We start from the raw sequence: 17,375 nt of genomic DNA on the forward strand, positions 1-17,375 counted from the left end.
TCTGGTCTCAGGGTAAGGGGCCAATCACAGGATTGAGGAGGAGAGAAATTTCTTCTCTCAAAGGGCTGTGAATCTTTGGAATTCTCTGTCCCAGAGGATTGTGGAATCTCCATCATTTAATAAATTTAAAGCTAGGATAGTCAGATACCTGTTCTTCAGGGAATTAAGTGGGATAATGGAGCTTGAGATCAGCTACAACGACAGAATGTTGGGGTCAGTGCAATATGGTACACTCCCTCTGATCTCCTGTGTTTGTTCTCACTCTGACCGAGAGGAGTAAAATTTAAATGTAAACTGAGAGCGCCTTTTTGGTGTGAAAAGGTAAAAAGATTTGCTCTTCTTTCTGGTCTGCAAACAGCCCAATAAACAGGCAAAGGAAACATCCAAAAAGTAGGAATAGAAAGAGATTATTCAACCCATCAGACCTATTCCATCACTCAGCCACCTTAGCTCTATGTCCCTTGATGATCTTCCCCACCTCCTCAAAAAAAACCTATTTAAAGATAAAGATCAGGGATTTGCAACAGATCCAATGTGTGTTTGCTGGCGTCAATGTAGAGGTAGCTTTACTCTGTTGCTAACCCTATGCTGTACCTGTCCCGGGAGTGTTTGACAGGGACATTGTTGGGAGAGCTTTACCCTGTATTTAACCCCATGCTATCCCTGTCCCAGGAGTGTTTTATTGAGACAGTGTCGAGGACACTTTACTTTGTTTACTTCTAGTCCAACAGAGTAGAGGGCATTCCAAATTCAGTTTAAAAGGAGTAAACAGAGCTTTACTCTCAGTTTAAAAGACAGTAATACTTTACTCCATCTAATCCTGTGCTGTACCTGGAGTTTTCAGAAACATTGTAGAGGGAACTTTGCTCCGCACCTAACCTTGTCTAGTGGTATTCAAAAGATCACAATGAAATTAGTTTGAGGATACTACTTTTACCTCAATGTTCCCACCAACCCGTGCCAGTAAGGGTGGGAGGGGTTTGTCTCTTTCGGATTTAAGCTGTCTCCGTGATTGTCTCCTCCCAGCTGGAAAAGACAACATTCAGGATTGAGTGTTCTGGACCAACACAGCTCTCAATTCCAATACAGCCCCGAATGAGAAAGGAGCCTCACCTTCAGGCTTCTCCTCAAAGTCTTCATCCTCATCTTCTGACCCTACAGAGTACTCAGACTGATTGTCCGAAAGGTCATCTTGCCACTCTGGAAAAGACAGATCAGGACGACGGGTAGGAGTAGGAACACACAAAAAGGGAGTATGGGCAAAAGCCAAATCGGCCCATCAAGTCTGTCCTATACCAACACAGTGCAACTGAGCGTCATGGGCACCCAGCACCTCTTGCCTACAGCCACATAACCAACTGAGGTAAAATACAACTAAAGCTAAGTCAGGATTTAAAAACCTTTGGCAAATTACACTTTGACCTAGTGACCACAAATGAGAAGAATTGGCATTTATTCAATATATTTCCATGACACTGGAATGTTCCAAAATGCTGCAGAACCACTTTGTGAAGTGTACTCATGCCTGTAATGTAGCAATTTGCACACACTAAGATCCCAGAGACAGCAATAGGATAACAACAGTAATGTCTGTTTCATTGATGTTGTTTGAGAGATGTATATGGGCCAGAACACAACAGGGAAGAAGTTCTATTATTTGTTGACAATGTGTCATGGGATCTTCTAAGCCTACCTGAGAGCATAGAAAGGACCTTGATTTACAATCATCAGGAAGATATCACTGCTGACAGTCCAGCACTCCCTCAGTATTACATTCAGTGTCAGCATGGATTATGGGCTCAAGTCACTCGATTGCAGCAGCTTGAACCATGATACCGGACACCGATTAGAATGTGATCCATTGACAAAATTGACAAATTGTCTTATGCCCACCCTTCATTTTGTAAGTTGAGAAACTGTCTGTTGAATGTCTCCCAACATCTACTCAAATAATTGCAGCAAATCACACTTGGTCCACTCATTCCAGAGCCTTGATGTAGTTTTTAAATCAGTGCCTTTTAATCTGGCAGTGTCAGCTTTTCTCAAATTCAGCTTTCTCCACCCATTGGGTAAACCAGGTATCAGCCTGATTGACATCCCCTGACCCTGTTGCACATGTGCAGAGCGATGGTGCATACACATTGCAAACATATTTTGTTTTGTCTTTTTACTTTGCTGGTCTTAAAAGGAGCTCTGATCCCAATCCTACTGGAAGATGAGGAATTATCCGTGAAGCAGCTGAGACCTTGACAATGGTTGGGCAGCCAGAACGTTCAAGCAGTGAGGAGCTCAACTAGCCCAGCCAACACATTTGGTCCTTAGCTTCTAACAAATGGCTGAACTCACACAGGCAAGCAGGCAACACAGGTCACACCAACACACCCGGCTATGCCCAGGAAGGGAACCAAACCGAGCCCTTTTCCCAGGTAGCTCTCCTGGAACAAGGTTGTGCCGCTCAACAGGTTCGGGCCCCAATACCAAGGAATTCACACCCAGAAGTGGCAAAAGTTTCAAGGAAAGAAAGGAGTAGATTTCCACATTTCCAACGGCATGATCTAACAAACACAAACTCACCCCACCAGCCCTGCCAGGGAGGTGGGGCTACAGAACAACTTCACAAATCTTTAGTCCGACAGTCATGGTGGAGCAAGAAGCTGAACATTGAACCAGCTACAGAAGGGAAGGGAAGGGAAGGAACTCACAAAAAGTCAAGGAAACAAACTGGTTTCAAACCCAGACAATCCCATCCCCCATTTCTCTGACATGTTTTTGTGAAGGTAAGTACCTTGATCCTCTTGGGAAGCATCGTTGTAGTTGACTTGTTTACGAATGCGTTTGCCTTTGCCCAGGTTCCTGGCCAGATCCTCTTGTTGCTGTTCATAATGATGTCGGAGAAGCTTTTCCCAGTAATCAGGGTCCACATTCTCTTCCTGTTTAATGATCTCTCTCTCAACTTCCTCCTGAGCAATTCAAGACCATTCAAAACATCAGCCGCACTCAAAGGAAATTATCCACAAGAATTGAAAACAGAACCTACAATATAAGTAAATGCCGCCTGCTAATTCAGGTGGTTACTAACTGCATTTGGAACTTGAGTCAGACGTAACGGAGAGGCTCTTTCCTGAAGTGCATCTCCGGGGAAAGCAAATAAGGGTCGAGGAAATGTTTTTGTCAGGATGTTACAAAGTAAAATCTTGTTACACTAAAGTTAACGAGTCTTACATTAAGAGTTACTGAACTTCAAACAATCTCTAGGTCACCCCTCAGCCTCTGACGTTCAAGGGAAAAGCCCTGAACCAATCGTACCAAACCTAAACTAGCAATTCAGTGTATTTCCTGAGGGTCCAGGTCATGCCACAGTTAAATGCAGCCGGTCTCTCACTCACCTCCCCCAACCTTAGCGCTGTAGAGAGCCTTCAAATAACATTACTTGGTCTATAGCCACTTGGGAAGTTTTGTGATCCACACCCATGTTAACAGCCCCAGTAACTGGAAAGCAAGTGTTACTTATAAACTAGACCATCCTTCGTCATGAATTCTACCCACTCCTCTCCAAACTATCTCTGCTTTCTTTTCCTTTATTCTTCTCAATCTCTAATCCTTCAGCACCGTTCACACCAAGCAACAGGTAGAGCCATAAGAATTGGGATAAATTCTAGAAGCTGATGCTCCAGCTCTAGTAACCTTGCTCCCCATTAGACTGATAGTGCTGTACTGTTGGGAATTTATAAAGAAACTTTCCCTATCCCAGAGGGCTTTCCAGACCCTGTTGAACTCAGCTGCTTGCTCCGACTCCACAGAACTCTCATGGCTTCAGGAGTGTTGAAGGAAAATTGTCACCTGCTCATCTTCCTCCCGCACCACGTACTGAGCAACTTTAAAGGAGCTGAGATACTCGTTCATGTTCTGAATGTCAGCATCATCCGTGGCATTCTGATTACGGTCCAGCAGTTTGGAAATGGCACGGTCATCATAGTGTATCATCCTCATCTCCTCAGCTTCCTTCTCAGCTGCAAGGTAAAGAGCAACAATCAATACTTTGTCTTCTCTTGGTGTCGAGCTTCTTTGAATGGCCAGGTTACAAACCGACAGATCTCTCCTAACATCATTTTCGTCACTGCAATATTCTTAATCATTTACCATCCCAGCAGAGGCTAACAATAGGCAAGTCAGATCCCACACTGAAACCTGGCTCAAGAGATCAGATTTTTATTTGTTTTGATTTTGAGGAATGGTGTCTCATTGCTAATTAAGCACACAATGCTACAGATATTGCTTTCACAATAAAAACAGAAGTTTGTACAAAAGAAATGAAGATAAAATAATAATCAAAACTACTAAGAATACAACTTCAAAGATTTTTAAACACAGAAGTATAATCCTAAAACATTCCTTTACAAAATTAAATAAATGAAACAGCATTTGTATAGTAGCCAAAGCACATCATTGGTGCAGTACCCGAAACACCACTTAAAATTTTCATACCGTTATCTAACGCTTCAGTAGTTAAGTTATTTTTTAAATGTTTAACTTTTAGACTGAAACTGTAAATAGCTTTTTTCTGGAAATCACATACCTGAGTATATGGACTCAACTTTAAGTAACCCCTTCAGTGTTTTATCCCAACACACATAATCTGGGACTAACACTAATTTTTCATTGAAAGGTAACCTAGTTCATTATATATCTTTTCATACTCGGGAGCACCTTTCAGCACAGCCATCCCATTCCAAAGGACTTCACAGGACTGCTCCACTCAAAGCCAAAAGGGTAACTAAACGTCTCCCTCAGCTATGGGCACAACTTGTGGATGCTTTTCTGTTCATGTCCCTTTCTGTGACTCTTCCCAAATTTGATTTTTTTTTTAAATTTAGGGTCACAACAAAGATCATGTCTCATGACGAAGCAGACCCAGCTGAGCACATACCTGCATTTAATTAAAAGAAAATGCCTAAGACTTCCTGTTCCCCTTACGTGACCCAGTTAAAACCACACTGGAACAGCTTGTTCTTGTCAGTCTTTAAGTTCCTTTCATAGCCATCAGAGAGTCACCTCAAGCTCTTCATTTCCAAACAAATTAAATCATAATTCCTTAACATTTTCTCACAATTTAAATTTCACAATCTTTGTTTGTACTCCCCACTCCATGTTTTCTTTTAAGAGCAGCAATCTCCGAGATCCCCTCAATTTATATTCTAAAATCTGGACTCAGACCGAGCTCAGACTAAAGAGAGTTCCTCTCGTTTTTTAAACGCTATTTTCTCCTCCAGCGTTCTCTCCTGCTGTAGTGAAGTCAGTGACTCTGACTCAGGTACTACCCACAAGTGCTCATGCTCAGCCACTGATTTGCTGAGTCTCTGACAGTCTACATGGATAAAAATCACAACACCAGGTTATCGTCCAATAGGCTTATTTGGAAGCACTAGCTTTTGGAATACTGCTCCTTTATCAGGTGGTTGTGGAGTAAACGATTCTAAGACATAAAATTTATAGCAAATGTTTACAGTGGGATGTAATGGAATTATATATTGAAAAAGACCTGGATTGTTTGTTTGTTTTTAACCTTGTAAATCCCAGTCCAACACTGACATCTCCAAATGAGTCTACATGGCGAGTGCTAGTGGGTTAAATCAACCATAAGGCATCACAATTGAGACCAATCCTACTCTTCCCCCAAAGATAATATACTTTCCACTTACGTTCACAGTAGATGGATCTCTGGCTAATCTTGATCCCTAAAACAAGCCCAGAGAGTCGTTAGCACTGCCACGTACAACATCACTGAATTATCACATGTCAGAGCACAACTATCCAGGTTTGAAAGGCCCATACTATACCAGGCCACATATTTATGGCCTAAGGTCAGTAGATATTTACTCATCAAAGGAAGAAGAAAATATGGAACCAAGCTACAGGTGGATGATTAAGACATGCTTGAACTATGATCTTGTTGAATGGCATGAAACAGACTCAAGGGGCTAAATGGCCTCCAACAGTTCTTACATATCAACTGCACTAAATCATCAGATAAGTCCTAATAAAGATCAGTGGTAAATTGTCAACATTCGGGGCAGGGTGAGATGTTTCTCCTTATAGTCCTTCCTGGCTCTATCATATCTGTCATGCAGACCCACCCCATCAGACCAGCCCTAACTTTCTCACCTTCATCATCCTTGAAGAGCTCCTCTGTGCCAAACTTGAGAATATCATCCAACTCCTGTTTGGAAAGTGAGCCTGACTTGGAACCCAAGCCTGGCCGAACCACCAGGTGAGTCAACATCATCTTTTTCTTGGCGACTTGCGTTATGCGTTCCTCCACTGACGCTCTGGTCACAAAGCGATAGATCATCACCTTTTTGTTCTGACCGATACGATGAGCTCTGCTGAAGGCCTGAAGGACAGACATTCGATTTGTTAGCTCCTCTCCTCAACAATCCCCCCAGTGGGGCCTCTCCCCTTCACCTCTGCCCCAGACATCTTGCACTTCCTGTACTTTCCCAAAACAATTGAAACAGGCTGGGCTCTGGAATATTGGCAAAGCATCCCAGAGGGATCCAATGCTCCAAGTTTGCCTCCCTGTGAAGGAGTGCCTGACCTCAGTTTCACACATCCTCTGCACCGATAAGCTTTAGGGAACCAAAGGAAGAAAACAATCGCTCATCACTGACAGGTATAGCGCAATGAAGGTCAACTTCTCTCTCATGTCAGGTTTCACCACTGAATTCCTTTTTTATGTTAAAAATTTCTCGAGGTTTAGGCGTCACTGGCACTTATTCATAATCATAGTGCTTCCCGGGGATGGAAATGGTGGTGGGCCTTCTTCTTGAACCAACGGTAGCATTTCCACATAACTGATAGGCTTTCAACGCTCCTTCACAGGAAATTTATTATTAAACACGTGGGCAAGGGATTGGAGTCAGGCTCCCTTCCCTAAAGGATGTCAGTTGGGTTTTTCGTTAAACAGTAGCCCAATGGCTCCATAGTCACTTGTACTGACACCAAATTTTTATTTGCTAAGTTTTAGAACTGAATTACACATCAATCAATACATACCATCGCCAAAACCCTATTAATTTGCACTATATTCAGTCACGGTATGTGGGTGTCACACTGGCTGGGCCAGCATTTATGGTCCATCCCCAGTCGCCCTGGAGATGGTGTGGTGAGCTGCTTTCCTGAATCATTGCATTTTGTGTAGGTAAACCCGCACTGCTGATGGGGAGGGAAATTCCAGAAATTTGCCTGGTGACGCTGAAGGAACAGTGATATATTTCCAAGTCAAGATGGCAGATGGCTTGGAGGAAAACTTGCCACTCCTGCTAAAAGACCAAGTTGATCCTTGATAGCTCTAAATGACCGTTTAGAAAAAATACTTCTGGGGGACATGAGAATTTCAAACTTCAGTGACTGCCCATTGCTAACTGTGTGATACTTGCAGGAATATTAAGAATTAACCAACTACAGAGTGTGGGATTGGAATCTCACATAAGCCAATAAAGAATGACATTAAGGTCCTTTCTATCAAAGGCATCAATGAATCAATTGGATTTATTCTACGCTGCTTTCAGAGTAATTTCACCTGGTATCAATCCACAGATGGCATGGATTTCTGAACTTGGGCTTGAACACTCAATCTCTGTTTGCTGTAAACCCTGACGTCACAGAATTAAATTCCACACAGCGATTTTACAGAAAGAAAGAAATTGATGTCAAACAGTCCTTCTCCGAAGACTCATGAAAATGTGCGTATTCTAACCTGAATATCATTGTGGGGGTTCCAATCTGAATCATAGATAATAACAGTGTCTGCAGTAGCCAGGTTAATGCCGAGACCCCCAGCTCGAGTGGAGAGAAGGAAACAGAATTGCTGGGCTCCAGGGGCTGCAAGGATAAAGAAAGAGAAAGATTTGGATGAGCATCCAGTCAGTAAACCTTCAGAATCTGTACAGCCACAGAGAAAAGGGAGGTTCTTTCGAAAACTTTTCTCCAGGACCTTCAATATATTTTTGCTCACCAAAAATATTAAAAGATATAGAGGCATGGCAGCTGGAGTTCGGATGAAAATCAGCCATTATCTTGCTAAATGGCAGAACAGACACAGAGCTGATTAGTCTACCCCTGTTCCTGTACATGTACCTAAAATAAATAACAACAAATCTTCTGCTATCAGTCACATGCCCTATTAATAGGACATTGTGTGGTGCTGATTTGCTTCAGATTCCACTGATGACCAATCAGCCCAGACTGCCCATACTGGCCCTCTGACACAAATTATCCTTTCAGTTGCATTCCTAACCCTTTCACTGTACCTGCCTTGAAGACAATTTTACAATTGTTCATCTCCCCTTCTCTTACAGTTTGAGACTTCAATTTTTTTAACAACACTTTGAATTTAAAAACTAATCTTTTCTTTCATTCTTCTGACAATTATTCTAAACTTACTTCTTCACTAACTGAGCAAATAACAGACATATTTTTCCTTGTGTGACACATCAATACCCTTTATAAACAGGAACAGTTCTGCCTGATGTCCTCTCAATTTTTCTATTTTTTTTTTAAAAATGAGACCTCATTTTTTCATCTCCCCACCCACTTCAAATTTTTCATCTTTGGTGTCAGATTAACAAATCCCTTCTGCATTTCCTCTGAAACCTTGACATCTTTTCTTAATGTAAAAGGACAATAAACAGAGTCGAGACACGTGGTGGTCACAGCTTTGCCCCTAGTGTCACATTTATTCTGTCAGTGTGGAGAAAAGTTCTTTCTTCGTCAAGCCTGGAGACTGCTCAACAAGGTTCCTGGATGAAAGGTACATTATTGCTTTTCTAAGAGCCATAAAAAAGGAAGTAGAAGTTCCCTATAAACCACCAACATCTGCTCACCATTAAACCTGTCAATAGCCTCTTGTCTCTGGTTGCCTGTGATGCTCCCATCTATCCGTTCATACTTGTATCCATCATATTCCAGGAAATCTTCCAGTAGATCCAGCATTTTAGTCATCTGTCAATCACAAACAGCAAGTTTACCCAAAACTGAAACCCGAACCTGCATCAAACTCTGCTCTCTCCGCGGTGCTCTTTGACGTACACTGGCTTTCCGTCCAGCAACATCTCAAAAATTTAGTAAAAACTGCAGATGCTGTAAATCAGAATCAAAAAACAGAAATTGCTGGAAAAGCTCAGCAGGTCTAGCAGCATCTGTGAAGAAGAATCAAGAGTTAACGTTTCGGGTCAAGTCACCCTTCCTCAGAATTAATTCAGTTCTGAGCAAGTGTCACTGGATCCGAAACGTTAACTCTGATTTCTCTCCACAGATGCTGCCAGACCTGCTGAGCTTTTCCAGCAATTTCTGTTTCTGTCTTAAAATTTAGATTTACTTACTTTGCTCAAATCCCTCCCATGTCCTTAACTCTCTTTTGAAGGCACTGAAATCTTCTGAATTGTAATCACTGTTGCAGTGTAGGCAAATGTAGCAGCTTGCAATTGCATAACAAGTGTCCGCAAAATGGCAGTGCATTAAAAGACCAGTCAATCCATTTTGAGCCAGTGGTGGAGAATTAAACTCTGATAAGGACACCCAAGATCACCTGCCCTTCTCATCTTTCAGAAGGTACTTTAATCTGAGAACTGAGGTGGTAGGTTTTAAATCCCAAAATCAGCACATTGAAGAGTGCAGTGCTCCCTCACAGTTTCAGCTTGGATTATGTGGCTTTAGTCTGTGCGGAATTTGAAAAGGTATGCTGTCAAACTGTCCCATCAAGAGAAAGCTGATCTCAGTCTTAAAACATTCAGGTAATCCACACAGCTCCAGGAGTGTTCACTGGAGAGGAAGCTGTGCCCTGGGCTTCCTTACCCAGGGAGGTGAAAACCCACTACAGTTCCCCATCACCCAGGTAGGATATTCCCAAAGACTTTGAGGTGGGGGGGGTGGGGTGGGGGGGAATAGAGCCAGGGTCAGAGGTGAGGGGTGCGGGATGGGCCATTTAGGTCTGAGATGAGGAGATATTCCTTTTCCCACAGAGTGATGAATTTGTGGAAATTTCTGCCACGAGGTCGTTGAGGCCAAAACATTGAATCCTTTTGAAGAGTTGGATCCAATTAGATTTCTAATCCAATTCTTGTGGCTAAAGAGATCAAAGAGTATGGGGAAAGAGCGGGAACGTGGGACTGAGTTTGCTGTTTTCATTGGAGAAAAGAAGGTTTAGGGGTGACTTGATAGAGGTGTACAAGATGATTAGGGGTTTAGATAGGGTTGACCATGAGAACCTTTTTCCACATATGGAGTCAGCTATTACTAGGGGGCATAGCTTTAAATTAAGGGGTGGTAGGTATAGGACAGATGTTAGGGGTAGATTCTTTACTCAGCGAGTCGTGAGTTCATAGAATGCCCTGCCATAACAGTGGTGGACTCTCCCTCTTTATGGACATTTAAACGGGCATTGGATATGCATATGGAGGAAAGTGGGCTAGTGTAGGTTAGGTGGGCTTGGATCGGCGCAACATCAAGGGCCGAAGGGCCTGTACTGCACTGTACTTTTCTATGTTCTATGTTCTATGACTGATCACAATCATGTTGAATGGCAGAGCAGGCTCAGAGGGCTGAATGGCCTACTCCTGTTCCTATTTTCTATGTTTCTTTTCCTTCTACTACTGGCTCAACATCACAATAAAATGGTTGGTTTATCAGTTTAGCTGTTGGGAGCTCTTGTCTTGTTTCTCCTTCAAAGTGAAGGTCACCATGTTCACCAACCATGGTGTTTTGGGGTAGAAGAATAGCAATGGAGGGTGAGGAGAGGTAGATAGAGATCCCATTGATACGTCAGCCTTGGTTCAGTAGGTAGTTACTCAGATAATCTATTTGTGATGATGACTGAGGGTTAAGTACTAGCCAGCTCATCAGGAAGAATGTCCCTGCTGTTCTTTCAATTAGTGCCTCACTAATTAGTACCTGATTACCTCAGAATTAGAAAGTTGGAGGTTTCATTGCCACTCCAAGACATGAGAGGTTGATACTCCCAGTGTAGCACTGAGGAAATGCTGCTCTGTCAGAGGTGTCACCTATTGCAGGAGACATTAAATCGAGTTCTGATCTACCCTCATGGGCAGACATAAATTATCGCAAGGCACTAATTCAAAGTGACATCTTCCCTGATGATGGCCAACCTTTATCCCTCAATCAATACCACAAACAGATTATTTGCTCATTATCACATGACTGTTTGTGGAAGTTTGCAGAGTTTGAGTTAGCTGCCACATCTCCTGCAATGCTGCCGTGACTGCACTTCAACTGGCTGCGAAGCAATTTGAGACATCAGTTACCTGAGAGAAGATCAACACTCTGTGGCCATGGCTGTGCAGTTTCTTCAGCATCTTCTGTAGTAGTATCAGCTTCCCTGAGGACTTCACCAGAGAGTTCCCATCATATGATCCATTTGGTAAAACTGGAGCTTCCTGTCAACACCAGCAAAGCAGCACCACCATCAATACCGGCATCAACCTGCAGAACATACACCCACCTGCAGAACAGCCATAGGAGAGGGCCCTCTATTCCTTTCTGGGGAGCAATAACTCCTCAGGGATGTTTAGAAGCCGCAGTAGCCTGTAATTCATTTTTTGGGTTAGCTCAGTGTTTATTTTCAGAGTAATGAGGGCCTTCCTCGTGAACCAGCAGGTAATGATATAACCCAGTGTCCTGCTGGGACTGGTTCACATATTGGTCTAGGTCAGATAAGGACCAAGAATTTCCTTCCTATTAATAAACCAGTTGGGGCTTTTACAATATCCAACATCTTCACCAGGAAGTTCCAGCAGATTCATGGCCATTTTTACTGACACTAGAATTTATTTCCAGTGTTTCAAGAACTGACTCCAAATCCTCAAACTGCCATGTTGAGATTGGAGTTTATATTCTCTGGATTGTTAGTCCAGTAGGTGAACTATTAACTACACACTCTTGTGTATTACGTCGTAGCAGCTGCCTCAATGCAAACGATGTGGTATAATGGCCTCATCAGATGACCAAACATTCCTGAATTACTGGTGGCTCTGCTCAAGGCTGAGAGCATCTCAAACATTCACCATGGTCCTAATAGGGAGACTATTCATAGTCAGTCAGTCAGGTGAGTGCCGGATCAAATCCAGGTCACTGGGGCATAAAAGCTCAAACTATTGTATCACCTTGTTCCTGATCTCAGTCAGGGTGAGCGGTGACCATATGGAGGTTTATAAAATTATGAGGGACATGGATAGGCAAGAGAGGGTGGGAGAGTCCAGAACTAGAGGGCATAGGTTTAGGGTGAGAGAGGAAAGATATAAAAAGGGACCGGACCTAAGGGGCAAATTTTTCAGAGAGAGGGTGATGCCTAAATGGAATGCGCTACTAGAGGAAATGGTGGAGGCTGGTACAATTACATCATTTAAAAGACACCAGGATGGGTATATGAATAGGAAGGGTTTAGAGGGATAGGGGCCAAGTGCTGGCAAACGGGACTAGATTAGGTTAGGATATCTGGTCAACATGGATAAGTTGGACCGAAGGATCTGTTTCCATGCTGTAGATCTGTGACTCTAATAGGAACTTTACAAATCAGGCTCTTTGGCATGGTGTTGGCATTCCCTGCCTTTCAGCCAGTAGACCCAGGTTCAAATCCCACCTGCTCCAGAGGTGTTCTGTAACACATCTGTACAGGTTGGTTAAAAATAAACAGACTATATATTTATATTGACTGTGATATGAAACATGATGATGTTCTGAAAGGCATTTTGGGGCTCTTGTGGTGGAGTGGGAGTACCTACTTACCTCTAAGCTCGTTCAAATCCCACCTACTCCAAAGGTATGTGATAACATTTTTCAATAGGTCAATTAGAAAATACCCCTTGATTTACTCCCCTATACAGACCAGAAGAGTTCTGTCTGAATTAAGTTGCCCAATCCAAGTCAGAACTGCTTGGAGGTTTCCCTTGATTAAGGAAGGGGGAAGAGAGATGCAGGGCTCCTTCTCACAATCACTCCCCAACAACTCCCACTGCAAGTGCAGGGCAACAACAAGATTGTATTCCAATAATTACAATTTCTCAAGTGGTATCAGACACATACCCCTGCTGCGACCGGAAATAAATAGGGATGGTTACAACACTTCTTCAGATCCATCATGATGTTCAGCAGGGACACCTGGTTCCCACCCCCTTTTGAATTCAGAGCCTCGAAATTCTTGGTCAGGATGAATTTGTAATATTTCCTGTGAAACCACACAAACAACAAGAATAAAATGTAAGGATGAGACTTGAGCAGAGCTGGATGAACGCTGTTCGTATTTTCCACAACTTACTTCTGCATGGAGCTGAGTTCCACACGCACTATCAGCTCGGTCTTTGATGGCATGTTCTTAAAGACATCAGCCTTGAGACGCCTCAACATATGTGGGCCCAGGAGGTCGTGAAGCTTCTTAATCTGGTCCTCCTTTGAGATGTCTGCAAACTCCTCCAAGAAGCCTTCCAAGTTGCTGTAACAAAACAGGAACAGGGTAAAAACAATGACTGCAGATGCTGGAAACCCTGGTATTCCTGATGAAGGGATTTTGCCCAAAATGTCGATTTTCCTGCTCCTCAGATGCTGCCTGAACTGCTGTCCTTTTCCAGCTCCACAAAACAGGGACAGTCACAGCTGCCACATCATTCTTCAGTGCTGAACCCAGGCTGCCTGAAGGTGCACCCAGCACTATCTCCTTCTCAAACCAGTGTCTCAACTGGACAACACAGATTCCCCCTTTATTCAAAAGTCAGGGTCATTAGTAAAGCCAGTCACCCGGACTCTGCCTTCAATCATGTCCACACACTCTGTGTTTCAGCTTCACTGTGGGGTCTGTACTCCTGGGCAGCCATGCTTGGGTGAACAAGGTCTAGTGTAGCATCCCCCAGGTGGCAAAATGACAGCCAGAGCTCATGCTGTGAGCTCCCAAATAAACATTGAGGGGGGGAAGAAATGCAAAAAACCAGAGTGTGATTTTTCTCCTGTCTCAGAGGTTTAAAAAAAACACATGTCCAATGAAACAATGGGGAGATAAATGTAAATTCCATACCAGCACAGACCTGCTTTATGTCCCTATGCTCTATGCCCTACCCTTCATTTCCACGGAAGCAGCCTGTGTCTAAATCATGGCAATCTCCCTTTCTACCCCAGTCTCCATTCCCCTTTCACCAACACGGCCCTGTCTCTCACTTCACCATTTTAGACACGATCCCCTTCCTCTCACAGCAACACAGCCACTGTCCTCCCTCTCCATTACAGTCTACCCTCCTGCCAGCTCTCAATAAAGTTGCATTTTACACTCTCGGCCTCCCTCACCAAGAGATTCCAGAATCTACCGTGTGGAGAAAGTTAATCAGAGCCAAACAACAATTCCAGAGTTTGGGAGACGAAGGAAACCAGCAACTGGATCAGATCTCCAGGTGGTGAGCCGGTAATTACGGTTGTGAATGGGGATCTGGGTGCATTCCCCCACCTTCGATAGCACATGAAGAATGGGTAAGGCAAGGGACCAGAGACTTAATGACAATAGGAAAAGAGGGGAAAAAGGGTTCTATACAATGTGGATGAGCTCACATTTGTTTACATTTAAATCCATTGCCATAGTTTTGCCCATTCACTAGATGTGGAGTTTCTCTGGATTTCAGTCTCAGTAATGAATAGCGCTGGATAACAGGGGGAGACTTTGTTTTGCTCTTTCTGTAAAAATCGTTTAAACACCATTCCATATTTAGAGAGCTTGATTACTTTGATTCTTGATGTTGAACATATACTTTTGTCGTATGTTAAATGAAGTCTCCAGCCTGGTGTGACTATGTTTCAGGGAATAATCATATTAACTAAAAGAAAATCAAATGATCTATCAGGCAGTAGATGGCCAGTAGTACCTACATCTGGGATTGTAATATGAAAAAATAAATAATCTGATTATTTACTGTAAGTCTGTGCAGTCATTAACAATCTGCAAATTTTTGATTGGCCCACTCTCAGTTAGCCGATGCTCCCCCTCTTTAAATATATTTCTAACGATTCAGTCAATGAAAAATATAGAATCAGGATTTCAGTGAGATTCTTAACATCTAATGTGGAGAACTGATCATAAAATCAACTAGTCAATAGTTTGTCACCTTTTGTTTAAGAAAAATGCTTAAAAGGTATTTTGACTAAAATATTTAAGAAATATTAATTGTTTGACTCGAGACTCAAAATGATCACCCTAAGAATGATTTCCATTATCTATCAATTTCACTCCCAGGATGCGTGGGAACTCTCAGCACAAGGCTATCACATATTGGATCTAGCCTTATAAGCATTCATATAAGATCGCAGGAAATTGCAATCTGATCCCAGACTGGGATGAGGGATGAATTGAGGCTGGAGAATTACAGTGCTGTAGCGAAAAGCTACAGTAGAATTTCCATTGTAATGCTACTGGGCTGTAATATTGCTAAGTATTGAACTTTGAGTGGAATTCCCATGGAGAGTTACATGCTGTAGATCGCACAGTCTTTGATTAGATCCAAACTATTGTCAGTGACCAGAAAGCCAAGGAAGTGCCAGAGATGAGCGTGAGAGCGCGCCTATACAGAACCAATAGAATCATAGAATCCTGCCAGTGTAAAAAGAGGCCTTTCGGCCCATTGAGTCTACACCGACCCTCCAAACAGCACCCCTCCCAGACCCACCCCTACCTGTAACCTTGCATTTCCCATTGCTAACCTAGCTAGCCTGCACATCCCTGGATACTTTAGCCTGGCCACTCCACATCTTTGGACTGTGGGAGGAAATCAAAGCACCTGGAGAATGTGCAAACTCCACACAGTCAGTCGCCCGAGGGTATAATCGAACCCAGGTCTGTGATGCTGGGAAGCAGCAGTGTTAACCACTGAGCCACAGTACCATCCCTGGACTCCTTACCAGTCAGCAGCAGGAGCTACACCGAAAACATAACCTTAAGTCATTTCACATTTCCCCTTTCAAACAAACACTGTTGAACTTGATCATACATATTAAGAAAATTAAGAATATTCACAAACTGTTAGCCCATTTTACTGAAACTGTTAATGATCTACCTCCTGGGATTCATGAGGTAGTGCGATAGAAAATGACACTGAACACAACATTGCTGTTGAGCCCAACAGGTGGAAGTTAAAAACCATATTAAAACAAACTCAGCTTTTGTTGCGTACCTGTCTACCTCTGTATTTATATAGTCTACCATTTCATACTTGCTACCAGATGGAGCTATAGATTAGAAGCAAATTAAGGCATTAACACAAACTTACTTAAAACGTTGAGGAGTAAGGAAGTTGAGCAAGTGGAAAAGCTCCTCCAGGTTATTCTGTAGTGGCGTCCCAGTCAGCAGCAGCTTGTAATCAATCTTGTAAGCATTTAGCACCCTAAAATACTGAAACATTCAATACTGACAAATGAACAACTCTTCACAAACTGGCATCTGGAGCCAAACAGCAACATCAACAGAACCACGTGTCCCGAGCCCACATTTTAATTTACGGATGGTAACTTGTTTGAGTTTATTTCAGGGTCTCTCCACCTTTCCCGCCCTACCAAAGGCACAGGCTTAAAATCATGCAGCACAGGGCAACCTGTTGGCCCATTTAACCCTGTGCCAGCTGTCTGATTAATACATAACTCTGCAAATATTTCTCCTTCAAGTACAGTATTCGATTCTCATTGTGAGGTTCCCACTACGTCAGATCTCATCCACAAGCAACGCAATCCTGATCACAACAGCTGGTTCAGCAACAAAATTTATCTTCTCCCCTCAGGCTCATTAGACAGATAGCTTAAATCTGTCCCCTCTGATTACTGATCTTCTGTCAGTGGAAACACAGCTTCTTTTTCGTGACGTTCAGAACCTTACACAACTCTGAAGAGTCTGATTAGGTTTCCCCCCAATCCTCTCTGCTCAAAAGGAGAATAATCCTAGTTTCTCCCTCTCAGCTCCAAGCATTGATTGTAGCTCTGATTGGTAAAGGTAGAGGGCTGGTTCTACCACAGCTTGCAAAAAATTACACATCTGTAAATGGATTAAAAACAGTTTGATTTTTCTTAAAAGGTGAATCATGTGGGGGCTTAGATTAACGTTGCCTGCATTTAGTAAACATGACAAAACAGAGACAGCTCAGACAGCCTCGTGGTGTAGAGTCTGAAAAGCAAATCAACTGGATTTATTCTTCACTCAAAGCAGCACGTTGGCTGTAAGTGTCGGAAACATGTGGCTTTACGGTGCAGAACCTTTGTATTAGAGGGACAACTGACTTTGCTGCACTTCAAGACAGACTGAGGGGTGTCTGGACTGTACTTCCCATAATGTGCACACAGGAGGG

The 17,375-nt window shown here is 42.9% G+C and overlaps 1 protein-coding gene across 1 annotated transcript in view; it reads right to left on the reverse strand.

The window, feature by feature from the left end:
- The window catches only part of chd5 (chromodomain helicase DNA binding protein 5), an 87,631-nt gene that overhangs the window by 24,890 nt on the left and 45,366 nt on the right, over positions 1-17,375 (reverse strand). The window contains exons 16-26 of the mRNA XM_060852411.1: positions 16,311-16,432; positions 13,328-13,501; positions 13,096-13,237; positions 11,319-11,450; positions 8,883-9,000; positions 7,757-7,881; positions 6,163-6,391; positions 3,841-4,010; positions 2,786-2,960; positions 1,114-1,200; positions 938-1,026 (exon numbers count right to left, since the gene is read on the reverse strand). Coding sequence (XP_060708394.1) covers positions 938-1,026; positions 1,114-1,200; positions 2,786-2,960; positions 3,841-4,010; positions 6,163-6,391; positions 7,757-7,881; positions 8,883-9,000; positions 11,319-11,450; positions 13,096-13,237; positions 13,328-13,501; positions 16,311-16,432 — 1,563 coding nt within the window. The remainder of the gene's footprint in view (positions 1-937; positions 1,027-1,113; positions 1,201-2,785; positions 2,961-3,840; positions 4,011-6,162; positions 6,392-7,756; positions 7,882-8,882; positions 9,001-11,318; positions 11,451-13,095; positions 13,238-13,327; positions 13,502-16,310; positions 16,433-17,375) is intronic.

This window comes from Hemiscyllium ocellatum, chromosome 37 (assembly GCF_020745735.1).
Source record: "Hemiscyllium ocellatum isolate sHemOce1 chromosome 37, sHemOce1.pat.X.cur, whole genome shotgun sequence".
In the NCBI taxonomy this organism is placed as follows: Eukaryota; Metazoa; Chordata; class Chondrichthyes; order Orectolobiformes; family Hemiscylliidae; genus Hemiscyllium; species Hemiscyllium ocellatum.